This window comes from Gadus chalcogrammus, chromosome 2 (assembly GCF_026213295.1).
Source record: "Gadus chalcogrammus isolate NIFS_2021 chromosome 2, NIFS_Gcha_1.0, whole genome shotgun sequence".
NCBI classification, from domain to species: Eukaryota; Metazoa; Chordata; class Actinopteri; order Gadiformes; family Gadidae; genus Gadus; species Gadus chalcogrammus.
In genome coordinates, this window is record NC_079413.1 from 13,921,435 (window position 1) to 13,937,115 (window position 15,681).

General features: G+C 46.3%; 1 protein-coding gene across 1 annotated transcript; it reads left to right on the plus strand.

Annotated features, from left to right (window-relative positions):
* The first annotated feature begins 70 nt into the window (after nt 1–70).
* LOC130401948 (protein CASC3-like) lies at nt 71–15,213 on the plus strand. The gene is made up of 13 exons (XM_056606000.1): nt 71–94; nt 325–508; nt 2,056–2,114; nt 2,464–2,929; nt 3,037–3,143; nt 3,385–3,521; nt 6,041–6,217; nt 6,541–7,535; nt 8,617–8,790; nt 9,647–9,745; nt 10,785–10,951; nt 11,456–11,678; nt 12,548–15,213. Exons 1-12 carry the CDS (start codon nt 71–73, stop codon nt 11,597–11,599), a joined length of 2,733 nt encoding a protein of 910 aa, XP_056461975.1. The 3' UTR covers nt 11,600–11,678; nt 12,548–15,213.
* The last annotated feature ends 468 nt before the right edge of the window (nt 15,214–15,681 follow it).

Consider the following 15,681-nt stretch of genomic DNA (forward strand, 5'->3'; position numbering starts at 1 on the left):
TTATGAATCCATGCAATTTAATAGAACTATCCCCCATATTTTCTGGCCCCAAACAACAATGTTTGGGCGCATGTTTCCAATCTTTCTCAAGATTGTAACGTGTGAGTGTACAAATTAACTTGTACCACTAATTTGTCAATTGGTATACATGTATTAACGATTAATTAATTTATACAATCGAGTTCATAAAACTCAACGTCATATTTGGTGTTCTCAGCGCGCCAAAAGATCATGCGCTTTTAAAAAAAAAAAAAAAAGGAATGATGACGTTATTTCGCCCACAATTCACTGCGTTCTTCCGGTTCCACATTCCAATTCCTAAAGGCGGACCGGCGGCGGAGACGGCGGCGCGCGTCCCAGGACAGCGAGGAGGACGATGAGTCCGGTTCGGGTTCGGAGAAACCAAGGTCCGGGTCACCTGCGGCGAAGCCCCGTGGAAGGGACCCGGAGCCCGTGGAAGTGGTAGCCACCCGGACATTTACCGAAAACCGAAGCCGAATCAGAATGTGTAAGTGTCCAATGGGTGCCCGCTTGTTGTACTCACTGCTAAGTTTCCCGGCTAGACTGACGGCGTCTAGTCAACTTTTTAATCTGCTTTCCTGGAAACGAGCAGGCTTTATAGGAAGTCGGTTTCCCTCAAATGGCTCGTTGGAAAGCCATTGGTTGGGGCCAATGTTAGCCTTTACTTAGGCATCTAGCGGAGAGCTAGGCCACGCTACATCCCCATCATGTGAGTTTGCCACGTCCAGATCACGTTTCTCATAAATCACTCTCCGACACCGATTAAACGGAAACTACTTCCACTGAATGCTAGTAATACTGATCTAAAGTTAAACAGACCCACGGTCTTACTTCAAGACCCTTTATGTATTGCTTTTATGGTTGTCTGTCTCAAACACAGATGTTTTACAATGGCTTGCAGCAACTACTTCTATTTTATATTCAGTATTTTATTTCGACAAATGTCTGTTGGTGGCCAATCTTGTTTGTGTCTCGTCTCTTACGTGTGTGAACTAGGATTCTAGTATGAATAGGGGTCTCGGCATGCCCTATCCCCATGATGACAACCTATTTAGCTGGCATCCCAAATTATTCCCCCCCCCTTTTTTTTTAATACCATCCCACTTTTGTGACATGTATTTCTTAACCTTATTTTGTGGTATCACATCCCAAGGTATCCTTTGAGAAATATGTTAAGTATGATACCAAAATGGGAATCTACTTGCTTGTGCAATGTGCACCGTCCAATAAATGGTTCAATTTAACTAGACTGTCTTTCAGCCATGTTTCTTATCCGTCGACCTATATTTAGTGGCACATATGATTATATGAAGACTATTCATAGCCACAACATTGAGCGTTAAAGTCAGTGTTTTGTATTGTTTAAATGATTTGTATTATAAGTTTAGATGGAGTTGTGTGTATAAACTACTTCAGATTTTCCATCGGATTGAATTAACCTATGTTTCCAAATACCTTTTTTTGCCTATTGCAGCCGTGCAAGTTCCGAATGGAGAATCTGCTTGACCTTCTCGAGTCATCTGTAGGAATTGTTAATTCTGAGCTGTTGGGGAAAAGCGAAGCATTACATTTCTCAATTGTATTGGATATAGGAAAAACGGATTCAGGAAAGAAACACCGGTCAGTCCGATGTTGGACAGCCAAGGACTGAGTGAACACAAAACTCTGTATGAATATTTCTAATAGTAAACTTTCTTCCTCTGCAGGCGAGTGAAGATGAAGTAGGAGAAGGTATTTATCCCACCCACAGTCCTATATAATCCATATGCCAACATTAAGTATTAAAGCATCTATATTTTTCCTATATAATGTCTATACATGTATACGTTTTCATACATGGCACTATCAAAAATGTTGATGTTGATACACAATCTATTTATATTTGTTGTGTCAAAACCCCTGGCATCCAGTTTAATGAATTGCCAGCTTAACCCTCATAAAAACTAATATTTTTTGGATCCTGCTGCACAGTCACATAGTTAATTGAAGTAAGCTGTTTAATACACCCCTGTGCCCCCCCCCCACCCCCTACAGCCGTGCTCTATGACTATGAAAGTGCAGATCCTGAGGAAGAGAATGGCTCTCATTCTGAGGTACTTGCACGAACCACACATGTTTATGGTTTATCTGGCCTTGCCTTAAGTGCTCCTGAGAGCTCTTCCATTAGGCAACAGGGAAACCTAACTTAATGATAGGTTTCCTCACACATGCATACGAAGATACGATCAGCATACATTGGCTGGCTTGGTTATGGATTGTGTGAGTGTATTTATGTTGATTGATGCACGTTATTGTATTGCCTTTTATTATTCCTCTGGATAATAAATCCTCATTGATGAATGAATCTTTTCTAAGGGAGGAGAGGAGGAGAGAAGATTTCTACAGCGATGATGAGGCCTCAGCCAGCCGAGCTCAGAGCTCTACCACCAAAGCCCTGAACAGGTGGCCGGAGCTGGTGGTGGAGGAGGAGGGGGCAGTAGTGAAGTGGAAGACGGCGACTTGCTGGAAGGCGGCGACTTGGTGGAAGGCGGCGTCTTGCTGGAAGGCGGCGACCTGGCGGAAGGCGGCGACCTGGCGGAAGGCGGCGACCTGGCGGAAGGCGGCGACCTGGCGGAAGGCGGCGACCTGGCGGAAGGCGGCGTCCTGGCGGAAGGCGGCGACCTGGCGGAAGGCGGCGACCTGGCGGAAGGCGGCGTCCTGGCGGAAGGCGGCGTCCTGGCGGAAGGCGGCGTCCTGGCGGAAGGCGGCGTCCTGGCGGAAGGCGGCGACCTGGCGGAAGGCGGCGACCTGGCGGAAGGCGGCGTCCTGGCGGAAGGCGGCGACCTGGCGGAAGGCGGCGTCCTGGCGGAAGGCGGCGACCTGGCGGAAGGCGGCGACCTGGCGGAAGGCGTTGTCATGGCGAAAGGCGGTGAAATGGTGGCATGCGGCGATTTGGTGGAAGGTGGCGATTTGGTGGAAGGTGGCGATTTGGCGGATGATGGAGAGTTCCTGGAAGATGGAGAATTGGTTGAAGAGGAAGGACAACAAGAGACGGGGAGGATAGAGAAGAGAGTAAGCTGGAGAGCAAGGTTGACGAGAAGGAAGGGGATCGGTCTGGAGAGAGGCAGAGTGGAGATGGACAGGTAAGGCTGGATGATAGTGTTAATAACACTTTCATTGATAGGATAATGCAATGGGTTCCCGGATAAAGGCTGTTTGAGATGATGAATGGACAAGTAATGAATTGATGTGGATGTGAAGTGATGGAGGAAATGTATGGGATGCAATGGAATATATGCGATGAAAATGATGGGATAATGTTGACCGGTTAGTTTGTTTACTCATAATTCTAACATGTTCCTCAAAACGCATGTTGGCCTGCAGGAGTCCACTGACGATCCAGAGGCTAAGCCGGGTCAGAAGTTGGATGATGATGAGGACAGGAAGAACCCGGCCTATATCCCCAGGAAGGGGCTGTTCTTCGAGCACGATGTCAGGGGACACGCCCAGGAGGAAGAGAGGTGGGCACGGGGAAACATGTGATTGGTTGAACAGGCGGACTTAACCTGCAAAGTTCCGGCAGATTCCGGTTCTCATGTGTTGAATGAGAACCGGCATCTTTATTCTGGGAAATCTGCTCCGGCATTTTCCCTATTCAAGACGTATCGTTTCTGAATCATTGCCTGTACGACTGTGTCTTGAATGAAAGCCACATTACACGTAGTGGCGAGTAAAGGGTTCCGTTGTCTGAAATTATACTCTACCCGTTGAGTAAGAGAACTAGATCCAAGACTCCAGTGAGGACGTATATTAAATCGGCAACTGTTTATCTTGACGAGGCAATGCTTATCGGGTGAACCGATGGTATATCAATATAGCACATTTGCAAACAAGCCCCTCCTTTTCAATTTCTGGAACCAGGGCAAGTTCCGATATAAGGGAGCTCGAAACAGTGTTGTATTACTACCCTCTGCTGGACTGTCCTCTGGCCAATAGTCGGGCATTGTGATGAAATGTGTGAATTGGGTACAAGACGGAAATGCTCCTAAACGTAGCTGCATGTGCGAATAGTGTAAATCTTAAGTTGTCGGAAATGTTATCCCAGTAATTTACATGGAACTATGTCTGAAAGGGGCTTAATATACCGTAATAATTATATACTATATTATATGCAGTGGCGGCTGGTCATCAAAAATGTTGTTGGGGCACAGTAATTGACAGGGGGTTTGGGGTCCCCCCCCAATAAAAAAAAATACTAAAAGAAACAACCACTGACAAGACAAAACCCCCAAATCATCATATTTTCCACATAGTTCAAGGACACATCTAAAGATGTTGGCATTTTAAACCAACAATTAAAACCTTCTTGTTAAATGTTTGTTTAAAAGGCTGATGGATTGTGGAATGAATGACTGTTTTGTTCTATTTTTGGAGAGGGCTGGGTATCGAACCTACCTGAGGGTAATAGTTCAAAGGTGGAGAAAAGTGGGTGTTTTGAAAGTGCTTACAACTCTGTTAGTTAGCGATCTATCTCTTTACATGTAGTTATGTTGCGTGAATGCTGCTGAGGGAGGTAGCCTATTTGATTGATTTGCTGAATTGTCCAATGATGTGGTGATAACAAACAGAAAAGCGATACCATTGGCCTGTGACCCGAGGGCGAATTTTCTTGCGCCAATGAAAAGCTGTCTCTGCTTGATAGACAGCAAAAAGTTAGCGAGCTTACATTGACTTCAACGTGGCCGGCGCCCCTCACTTGGAGGAGGGCTTTATTTCGAATGACCAATAACTAGCCTAGCCCAAATCATTGACGTTCAGACGCATTTAAATGGTTGCTGGCAGTGACAAGTATATCACACAATTAAACAAGGATAAACGCTATGTATTTTTGTTTTATTTCGTATTGATAATAGTTGGCAGATATATTCAAGTGAATATTTCATGGAGGGGTGGCGCCCTCTATTGACTAACCGCCCACTGCATCAATGTAATAGATGTATTAAATAGAAAAACACAGGCCCATCTTTGGAGTCAGATCTTGGTTGTGTTAGATTACGTAAGGTATTCACATTCAATCATGACAAAACCCGTATCAATAAATGGATTTAGAATTGTATCAGAAGCTGATGCAATCTTTTTAAATACATGTGAATCATGCTTTTCATCATATAGAACAAACGTAGCACAATTCAACTTGGCAGAACAGCGAGAATGCAGTACTGAGCACTACAGAGAATCCTTTTCACCAGTGCCAGTAGTATGACGGGACAGCTGCTGTTAACATGTCTTTGTTTGACTTAATTTGGATCATCTTAAGTGGTTGCAAACAGCAAGCACTTGCTGTTTGCAGAAACTATAAGTTTCTTTCCTGATATTGTGTATCTGTCTTGACAAACTGTCTAGAATGTGACCCGTCTCTCAAAGAAAATGAGTCGATTATGAAACTTAACAATTAGGTCATTTTTTAAAGCAGAACATAACAAAGCAAATTGTAGTCTGGCTATTGCCCGACCAAGCTCAATCGAAGATTGCACGTTGGTCTGGGGAAGCTGCTGTCATTTTCCTCAGCACAGGAGGCATGATCAACGGGTTCAACTGACTCTGTACGCGATTGGCTGCTTGCCATCGCTTCCCTGTCGTCATTGTGTTTAAACCAGCCAATAGCGCGCCATGGGGAAAAGCCAGCTTTGTGATTGGCTCCCGCAAATACATATCGGAAGCAGAAAGAAATGTATCGCTCTTCTCCAGACCCTTTTGCAGGGCGAACTCAAATCGGCAGCAGAATGGGCGGGGCTACCCAGTCTAAGCAATTGCACAGCGAAAACAAAGTCAACCTCCAAAGTACATGCTTTTCTTTCTAGAAGCCAAGCAATGTTGTGGCATCACTCTTTTTGCACGCACAACCTCCCAAAGGAATATTCCACTGTTACTTAAGCCTGTTATTAAAGACTGTTAGCTATGTCCTCGAGGTCACCCTCCTCCGAGGTGACTGTCCGAAAGTTAATTGTTTTTAAAATGTATATAATTGTCGTCCCCTCAGACCTAAAGGCCGTAACAGGAAGCTGTGGAAGGACGAGGGCTGCTGGGTGCACGACCGCTTCCGGGAGGAGGAGCAAGCGCCAAAGAGCAGGGACGAACTGGTGTCCATATACGGTTATGACATCCGGAACGGGGGTCGGCAGACACGAGACGCGCAGTACAGGCAGCGGCGACCGAGGTAAGATGGAAGGCACCGACGCGGTAGTTCATTTTGCCCCGCAGAAGGTTGTATCGTGGTTGAAGAGAAGGGCATATTTATATTATGTGGGTGATATTTCTCAAATTGCTCTATACAAAAGTACGTATATGGTAGTAGCATATGTCTGTACAGTCAATGTTATAAGGACATGACGGGGAACTGTCTGGTGCTTTATCCAAACACTACTGTAAATGTCCAGAGTGAATTTCAATTCACCGAACAAATATCCTTTTTGTTTGATCAAACTGCTGATTTAAAACTGAGAATACCCATGCCTCATTTTCTCTCTTTCATGCCCACAGACAGGAAACGTCACCCAGCAGAGACAAGCGCTGGAGTGGTGGTGGTGGTGGTGGTGGCGGCGGCGGCGGCGGCGGCGACAGAGGTGGCGGCGACAGACCAGTCCGCTCTTGGCACAGTGGCGGCGGCGGCGGCAGTAACCGCATGGGAGCCCCGCCTCCTTCATCTTCACACCCATCTTCCTCTTCCCCTCTCCCGCCTTCCTCCTCTCAACGCAGCCAACACCCACCGCCCTCCAGCAGACCACCGCCCCCAAACCACGCCCCGCCCAACCGGGGCTTCCAGAACAGCAGACCGTCTCAGCACAACGCCCCCCAGCAGTCTCAGTACAGGAACAATGAATCAAACGCACCTCCTCACTACGGTCGAGACAGGCAGGGTCCCAAGGCGGAGCCGGGCCACGGCCACCGGCAGGCTTTCTCATTGGCCGACGAGGAGCCGGGCGTGGTGAACAGGACGGGGCGTGGCAGCGTCGGGAGGGGCGGCCCCTCTGTGGTGGTCGAAGAGATCTACAGCGACAACGGCGGCACGCAAGAGGACAACGTCCGCACCGCTTCCCCGCAGGCCTCGGCGCACACGGGCGGACGCATGTCGTCGCCGCCGCCGCCGCGGCGACATCATCAGCTGGAGCAGAGGGGCGTCGCTGATCGGTCGGGCTCCTCCGGGGCGGCGGTGTCGGATCCCAGGTCCGCACCGGCCAATCAGGAGGCCTCGCCGCCCCCCGAGCGGCCGGTGGAGCGCAAGTCATACTCGTTGGCGCGCAGGACTCGCTCGCGCCCCGCCGACCTGGGCAGCAAGCAGACCTCCGTTGAGGAGACGGCGGGGGTTGTTCCCTCGGCGACCGGCACCGCGGGCAAGAGCTGGGCGGCGGGAGAAGGCCCCGTCCCGACGGCGGCGCCGGGGCTAGCGGCGCTGGACCAGGATCTGGCCAGGATGAATCGGTCTGGGCCCAACTGGGCTCAGAACCCCACATCCTACATGCGCTCCGAACTCCGAGGTAAAGGCAAAACCACGAGAAGCTTGGTCATCGCTTCTTTTAGTCTGTTTTTGTTGAAGCGCTCTCTAGGGGTATTTTTTTTTTCAATTCTTTCTATGTGCTAGTGCAGTGCCTGTTCGGAACGGGCCAGAGGCCTGTTCGGAACGGGCCAGAGGCCTGTTCGGAACGGGCCAGAGGCCTGTTCGGAACGGGCCAGAGGCCTGTTCGGAACGGGCCAGAGGCCTGTTCGGAACGGGCCAGAGGCCTGATAGGCCTGTTCGGAACGGGCCAGAGGCCTGATAGGCCTGTTCGGAACGGGCCAGAGGCCTGATAGGCCTGTTCGGAACGGGCCAGAGGCCTGATAGGCCTGTTCGGAACGGGCCAGAGGCCTGTTAGGCCTGTTCGGAACGGGCCAGAGGCCTGATAGGCCTGTTCGGAACGGGCCAGAGGCCTGATAGGCCTGTTCGGAACGGGCCAGAGGCCTGATAGGCCTGTTCGGAACGGGCCAGAGGCCTGTTCGGAACGGGCCAGAGGCCTGATAGGCCTGTTCAGAACTCCTTGAGGCCAAATAAGCCAACATTGCACTTATTCTGGTCCCCAGCCATACGCACGCCCATTTGGATGTAGAGCAGATGAAGTGTCAGGAGAAATCCCAAGGCCATGTATACATACACGCACACATTCCTCGCTTTATAGATAAATATCTAGATACTACAGTCCGATGTTGTAATTTTCTTGTATTGGTATTGTATTCCATACATCCCGTGCTGGAAAATGGATGGTGCTATTCTCACAATGCTGTGGTTTTGTTCATATGACAAACTACTTGACCTGCCGATGGAGATTGCCTGCAGAAAGCTTGTGGTGGTGGTGGTGCAGTATTCTCTATAACCATGCTGTGGTGTACATAAGGGATTATAAGGTTATGGGCTGGAACATTTGATACAAGGCTCTATTTCAGGGAAGATGGGCTCTATTTCTGTCCCGTCTCCGTGTCTCAACACTACAATACTTCCCTTCTGCAACCCTCCCTCTGTCTGCCCGTGGTACAGAACAACTCCTACAATACAGGCTGTTAACCCTCTTCTCCTCCCCCTCGTAGGACTCCCGACCCCCATTCAGATGCCCGGGGGTCCACCTCAGTTCCCTGGCATGGAGGAGATGGGTGTGGGCGCCAGCAGGGCCAAGCGCTACTCCTCCCAGCGGCAGCGGCCCGTGCCCGAGCCCGGCCCGCCCCTCCACCTCGGGGTGATAGAGGGACACTACTACGAGCCCAGTAAGAGGACTGGTTCCATCCCATCACTCTAACCCCACGTTGTATGATGGCGGTTAGATCGGTGCACAAATGTCAAGTGCATCCATGTGCACTTGACATTTCGTTGTTTCATGTTTTCTGCGATGATCGGTAAATTTTCTTGTTTAACCTTTTGATAGGCTTTACATTGATGCTCCGCTGAAACTGAATCGGACTTGGACCGAGGGTGGATCTGAAACCCACTGACTTCCTCCAAACAAAACTTGCGTGATATTTTGGTTACCAGATAGAGGTCACTGTGGAAGATAATGTTCATCCAGAGAAAATGTCCAGATATATTTAATTATTTTTTATCTCTACCAACCAATCTTTGAAATTTCTTTCGACCAGAGTTTGTTAAATTTCAATTGACAACGATTTTCTTTCTTTGACTGTAGCCCTCATGATGGACTATTATCTATCTTTACATATATCTCTTGGACCTCGTTTTTCTCACCACGAGCACCAACTGAATGGTTTGTTCCCCTATTTTCGGGGGGAACAAACGGGTGACAGTTTTCGCCCCATCTAATATTTAATCGGTTGCCTTAAAAGGGCAGCTATTTTTACTTGAAAAGGAAGACGTTTTGAGCTCCATCTATACCAAGCGACCAAGTTTGGTCAACCTCTAAGATCCAGAAAGACGGGTCTCTAAAACTGCTAGTCAAATTTCATAGCACTTGTGCCTAATTAACCCGACCTGTCTGATCTATCATCCGACTTCCACCTTGCCATGGGGCTTCAAGTCACATAATCCATTTGAAAGCCTTCGTGAATATTCTATACGATGTTGACGAGGAACGCTTTAACCCTAAGGCTATCTCTTCCTCTCCACCAGTGTCGTACCAAGGACCAATCTATGCTCACGGTGAAACCGCGGCCCCCATCCCTCCCCAAGGCATGCTGGTCCAGCCCGAGATGCACATCCCCCACCCTGGTGAGTACCCTCTGTGGAGTCCTGTCACCTCGGCCTGAAGCCTTCAAGCCGTTCACTTTGTCCCCTGCTTTCAATGGTCTATGGTAGGGCTTGGTATCGTCACTGATTTCCCAAAACGATTCGATTCGGAAGGTTCGAAATCCATTTAATCTTCGAATCGATTTTGTTTTAGGAAATTACAGATTACAAATTAAAGAAGATACAGATTTTGCTTGGTTATGAAATAGATTCTTATGTAACTAAGGCTGTAAATTGTACAAGCAACCCTCTATCCTTTTGCATTATAAAAAAAAATATTGATGTTCACATTAAGAATTGACCCAAATGCAGTTGCATGACTGTCAGACTTGCATTATATCTTATTTGTATTAGAATCTGTACAGTAAGTAGTAAAGTAACATTGACATTTAGTTCGTGAAAGAAATTATGGTTATTTAAATAAATAGCAAGCACTTCTTGCTGTAGCGTTGGTTCAGTGCTACAGTAGTTCGAATAGATAAAATGGTAATAAAGGTTGCATATTATACGTAAGCATATTATCTGTTGAATGAAAGAAGTTAAAACTATGGACGGTGACTGATCCAGACCACCAGGTGGCAGTGAAGTGTCAACCATTTAAAAGTGTGACATGGTAATGTAGTAAAACCAGGACAATTGTTGAGCACTTGACACAAGGGAGATGTAAACATAGTTGCTGTATATTTTTGGTTAGAATTAGGTTTTTGATTTAAGACTTTCTTTGAAAAAATCAATGTCGTTGCACAAGATTACATCGGTGATGACTGACACTGGTGTCCTGTCCACCCATGGTGTACAGTAATTGGTCACCTGCTTGGCATGAGGGATTAGATGGGTTTTGAAGTGAACATGAGATTGCCATGGATTTCATGGAACATCATTTTGTAATGCTTAAAGCGCACCTTGATAACCCTAAACTAAAGAATGGGTTTCCATTGTCAATCATTCTAAGCAAATTAGTCTTGCCAGTTCTGTTCTCTCCACCTTCATGCAAAATACTACCTCCTCCCCTTATCCACAGGACTCCACCCACACCCATCCGCCGGTCCGATAGCGAACCCCACGCTCTACGGGGCCCCACCCGTTTCCTTGTCGCCGGGGCAACCCCAGCAAATGATGGCTCCGCCCTTCTACACGCCACCTGGGGTGATGACCTTCCCCTACCCAGCCATGTACACCAACCCACAGGTACGCATTACCCGGGGTGCATGCATTTATGACAAACCCAGACAATGCACCAGTACCCCTGGTCTCTGGTGTATTCAGTGTAATGAGGAGGGGCAGTCGCCTATTGATTTAAATGGATGTGATATTGAAAGGCGTGTTCTCTAGATCTCGCACCATAACCAGCGGTGGGATTTTTCTATTTTATTTTTATTCAGAAACTACTGAGGCCTGAAATGTGAAAGTAACGAAACATATAGAGTGCGCTATAGTGTGTTCACTTATAGTGGATTTGCATCAGCTATGCCGTGTTCAGTTCGGCCATCTTTATTTAGGAAAGTCCACGCCTCAACGTTACACATGGAAGTTAACCAGACAAAGATTTGATTGCATAATAAAGATTGTATCTTAATCGCGATGTTTACAGAATCGCAATGTCATGTCAACCCTCAAAAATGGGTTGCATATCCTTGATCCACCATGTCTCCTCTGGGCTGCTCCATAACGTGGTGTCCCCTGTCCTACCAGGCCCAGTCCCAGGTGTACGGCGGAGTGACCTACTACGACACCATGCAGCAGCATGCCCAGCCCAAGCCCTCGCCCCCCCGACGATCCTCACAGCCAGTCACCGTCAAGCCCCCCCCACCAGAAATGTCCTACGCCTTGGAGTGACCCCCCCCCCCCCAAACCGGCCTGTACCCCTCTGTCTATCCCACCACCGTCTCAACCACCACAAAAATGATTTATTCTGGTGAGTAGTCTGTTTTCTATCACAAACTAGTCTCTAACAAAATACCACAGCTTAGGGCCTGACCTGGAAGTCCCTTTGTTCGTTTTAGGTTTTTGACAAGTGTGCACAAGTGCCTTGCATTGCTATGCATGCAGGTAGTCCCCCCCCCCCTAGTCTCGCAAAGCCAGACCAAACTACAGCAACTAGAATGGTCTTGAACCACGCTATTTAGAGCCGTATATCCGGGGGGAAACTGGGCGGGCCTGTTTTTATTTCTTTAAACCAATCCCAATCGTCTAGGGCGGGGCTAACCCCGGGATGCAGCAGCAGTGTCCATGCAAAATAGTGCCGGGGGGGAAATTATTTTGATGGAACGTCTTGACGTTCAGAGGTTGTCAGAGATTTGGCTCAATCCCAACCGCAAACGCCACAAAAAACGATTAAAGATGTATGTCGCCTACGTGAAGATCCTTTTATAGTTAAAAAGAACAAACATCGTTTGTTTCTTTCTCACAATGATGTCAAGACACAATACACTTTGGCCCTTGAGGAGCTCACGGGACCTATCAAAACGACAGACGTTTTAACATTTATATGTAAAAACGGCAGGAACATCTTTCTTCCTCGGCAAATGCTGTAAGCAAATCTTTGCAATTTTCGACAGAAAGAGCCAAACATGCTAGCTATACAGCGCCGTCAAAGTCCTCTTCAAAACTCGCAATTCTGCTTAGTGTCCGAGTTTGAGGGGGAGCACAATACGGGAAAGCCAGCAACAGGAAGGGGAGGAGTAGCGGTGGAATCTAACGCTGAGCTATAGACTCTGTCCATTTCCGCTCAGCCAGACTATCACCCCCCTAACATCTTCCTCTTGTGTGTGTCTCTGTCTGCAGGAGCAGGGTGGGAGTGTGACTTAGGAGTTGTGGGTCCACATCGACCAATCCGAGAAACATCGGCGAGGGGAGGAGGAGGTTGAAGGATGGGGTGTCGGGCGGGGCCACGGTGCTCTGCAGCCAATCGGAAGCCTCTCCTGTGAATTTCTTTAGACAAGTATCAGATGATTTGGTCAAAGGTGTATTTTTTTAGTTTTCTTTTTGACTAGTGCTCCCCAGTGGTGACGTGTCTAGTGTCTAGTGTTGAGTGTGGGTCACGACAAGTGAGCAAGACAGCCTGCTGTCACGTGCCCGCCTTATGTCCGGTGGGTCAGTGCCCTTAGTGTGTTGAAACACGGCGGCGGCGGCAGTCGGTATGTCACTCTCACTACTTGAAATGTAACACAGATGGCGGTCCAGCTGTGTCTCCACGTAACAACCCTTTAGAAACCACTCTGAATTTCATATGGGTTTTTGCAAACTGTCATGGCATGCGGCCCACAATGTATAGCTCAATATATTCAGTTTATTGTATAAAAAAAGATTATAAAGAGGCAGAAATTAATCAAATAATTTTTATTATGGCAATAACGGAGTGTTTAACGAGAGACCCAGGTATATAAAGTTATACTTGTTTAATGTGTTCAAATGGTCATTATCTTTTATAAAACGTTTTCATTTACCTTCATGTCCACTTCTGCCCTTGGCTGATTCATTTTCTTATGGAAGGAAAAAGGAGTCTACTCCTTTCTATCCTTCGGCCTATGTCACCTACTGTAGTTTTCCTTGGAGTCACATGATATTTGTGTTAGAGTTACTTAAGCCTGGGACCTGAGAACAAATCCCCCCCCCCCTCAGACCAGAGAAGACTCGGTCAGAAAAACCCTATTGTCTTGATATAGTTGCACGTTGAGTTAATAATTGTATCCATTATTTGCTTGGAATTGGTATATAGACTACATGTTACTTTTTTCAATGTTGTGTCATTTGGTTGATTTCTTTGTCAGTTAATCATAAATGGTGCAAGTGGTACATGATTCATTGCTAATATCAGCAGTCGTGTGTGTATATACATATATAAAATGTTGCTGTACATATCTAAATCTGTATATAGAATGTTGATGGAGGCAAAGTGAAGGTGGGAACGATTGTTATACTACTGCTACTGGCTCCTCCCACTCAACTCGAATTGAATGTGTCAGAAACCTGGGCAGAATCTACGGTCGTCCTTTTTTTGAGCTAAAGCATTGAATAGTACTATAAACAAGTCCAAGGCACCCTTTGATTTCATGGTAATCTTAGTTGGTTGCTCTAGTTTAATTTCATTTCTGTCTCTTTGGATTCTCTATTTTGGTCATTAGGGGTGTCCTACACCAAGGGGGGGTTTACTTGACCTGGTCTTTGGATTGTTTTGTGTAAGAAAAGTGTTGGGTTATGAATGCATGTGATGCAATGACATTTAGAATTTCTCCCTGTTATGGGTTTGATCTCAGTCCAATAAAAGAACATCACAGCTTGCTACTGATTAGTTTACCATGTACAGGTGACCTCTTCCTATTCCTTTAGGCCTATTTCCAGCAACATGGGGCTTACAGCTAATGTTTAGTTATTACACCGGACATGCAAATATTACAATGGAGTTTCTAGTTTTTACCCAAGGTGTATCTTCTAAATCATCAATGACCCCACACTTTAGTTAACATAGTTGCATGTTTTCTCAAGACTAGGATATGTTCCATAAGGTCTGGCGTTGCTCAAATGATTAAGAGCTTAATACATTTTTTGTTAATCTAATACACCCTTTAAAAGTGGAAACAAGATGCTTCTTCAGTCTGTCTTCATTAATATACTTCCCTATGCTTTCGCAGCAGTTGTGTGCAGTCTTTTTTGTCAAACGGGGTGCTTTCTTATTTAGTGGCCAGTGGATAATGGTTTGGGGTGAAAGCTGATTGATATGCATGTGTGCCTAATGGGGACCATTTGTATTGAATGAAACTACTGCAGGAAAATTTTAATGCATTTCTGTTGGTAAGGGGTTCAGGACTGTTAACGCACACGTGCATCCCTAGTGTATCAGCTTTTGTTGACCAAACTGGTAGCATTCTGTAATCCGCCTTATATAAGAAACACGCTTCTGATCTAACAGGACAGCGCATGCTTTTATTCTGCTTCCATTTCAGGACATAGGGGGTTGATTCATTAAAAGACAATTTCAAATTTTGTTTTTTGCACTGGCACATATTCTGATTTTGTTTTAAGAAAATCCAATGCCTTTCTGAATGTCCTGGATTGGAACACTCTACGATGCACACAGTGCTGGTGTTGACAACATATCTGTTAGCTGTTTGACCATTGAGTTGAAAAGACTTTGTTCACTGTGATAACAGTTCTTTCATAGCCGTTTTAATGTTCCTAATGGAGACATGTTTTTTCTTTGAGTTTTTCTTTCCATTCAGAAGAACAATAAAGTACATGGTTAATGTATTTGTTTTGCTTTTATGAGTTGTGCTGCTATGATTACCTGAAGTAAGAGGATGGATAAATATACAAGGTTCTTTGTATATTTACAAATCTGCCTAATATGACATCACTAGTGGGTGTGTCCACCTAGATCTGTGCTGGATAGATCTATCTACCAGCCTACCCAGTGGACTGAAGTAAACATTGCTCATCTATCCAGCACAGATCTAGGTGAAACACCCACTAGTGATGTCATATTAGGCAGATTTTCGAAACGGCTTGTAAGGCTAATCACACTCACACCTGGTGGTATAATAAGTCCCCTTTAACATTTAATGGAGCGTTCAAGTGTTCCACTATAAAAATGTACTCTGCCAAATCACCTATTACCTACCAGCAGCTAGTATTGTTGGTTTTTGGGCCACTGCTCTACCTCACTGCTAGACCGCCCTCTTGTGGCGAAATATTAAACTTTTATGAAAATTTACTCAGAACAAAAATATGTTCATCTTTGACATTAACAGGCGTCCCATAGGCCTACATGATGGATCCATGTGACATCTATTTTATACATTCCGACTATGTGACAAAGTTGACAGTGCGCAATAGTGAAGTAGTCGTCTTAAACGATGTAGGCATATAAATAAAAAATTGTATTTAGACCAAGCCGATCAGCACTTTCTCCCCTCTTGCCA

What these genes read in the sequence shown, in the direction of transcription:
- LOC130401948 (XM_056606000.1), top strand. Translation starts at nt 71, where the DNA reads ATGTTTCCAATCTTTCTCAAGATT. An exon ending in CCGAAGCCGAATCAGAATGT is followed by an intron (nt 509 to 2,055) that starts GTAAGTGTCCAA and finishes CACCCCCTACAG; the next exon opens with CCGTGCTCTATGACTATGAA. An exon ending in AGAATGGCTCTCATTCTGAG is followed by an intron (nt 2,115 to 2,463) that starts GTACTTGCACGA and finishes AGCCCTGAACAG; the next exon opens with GTGGCCGGAGCTGGTGGTGG.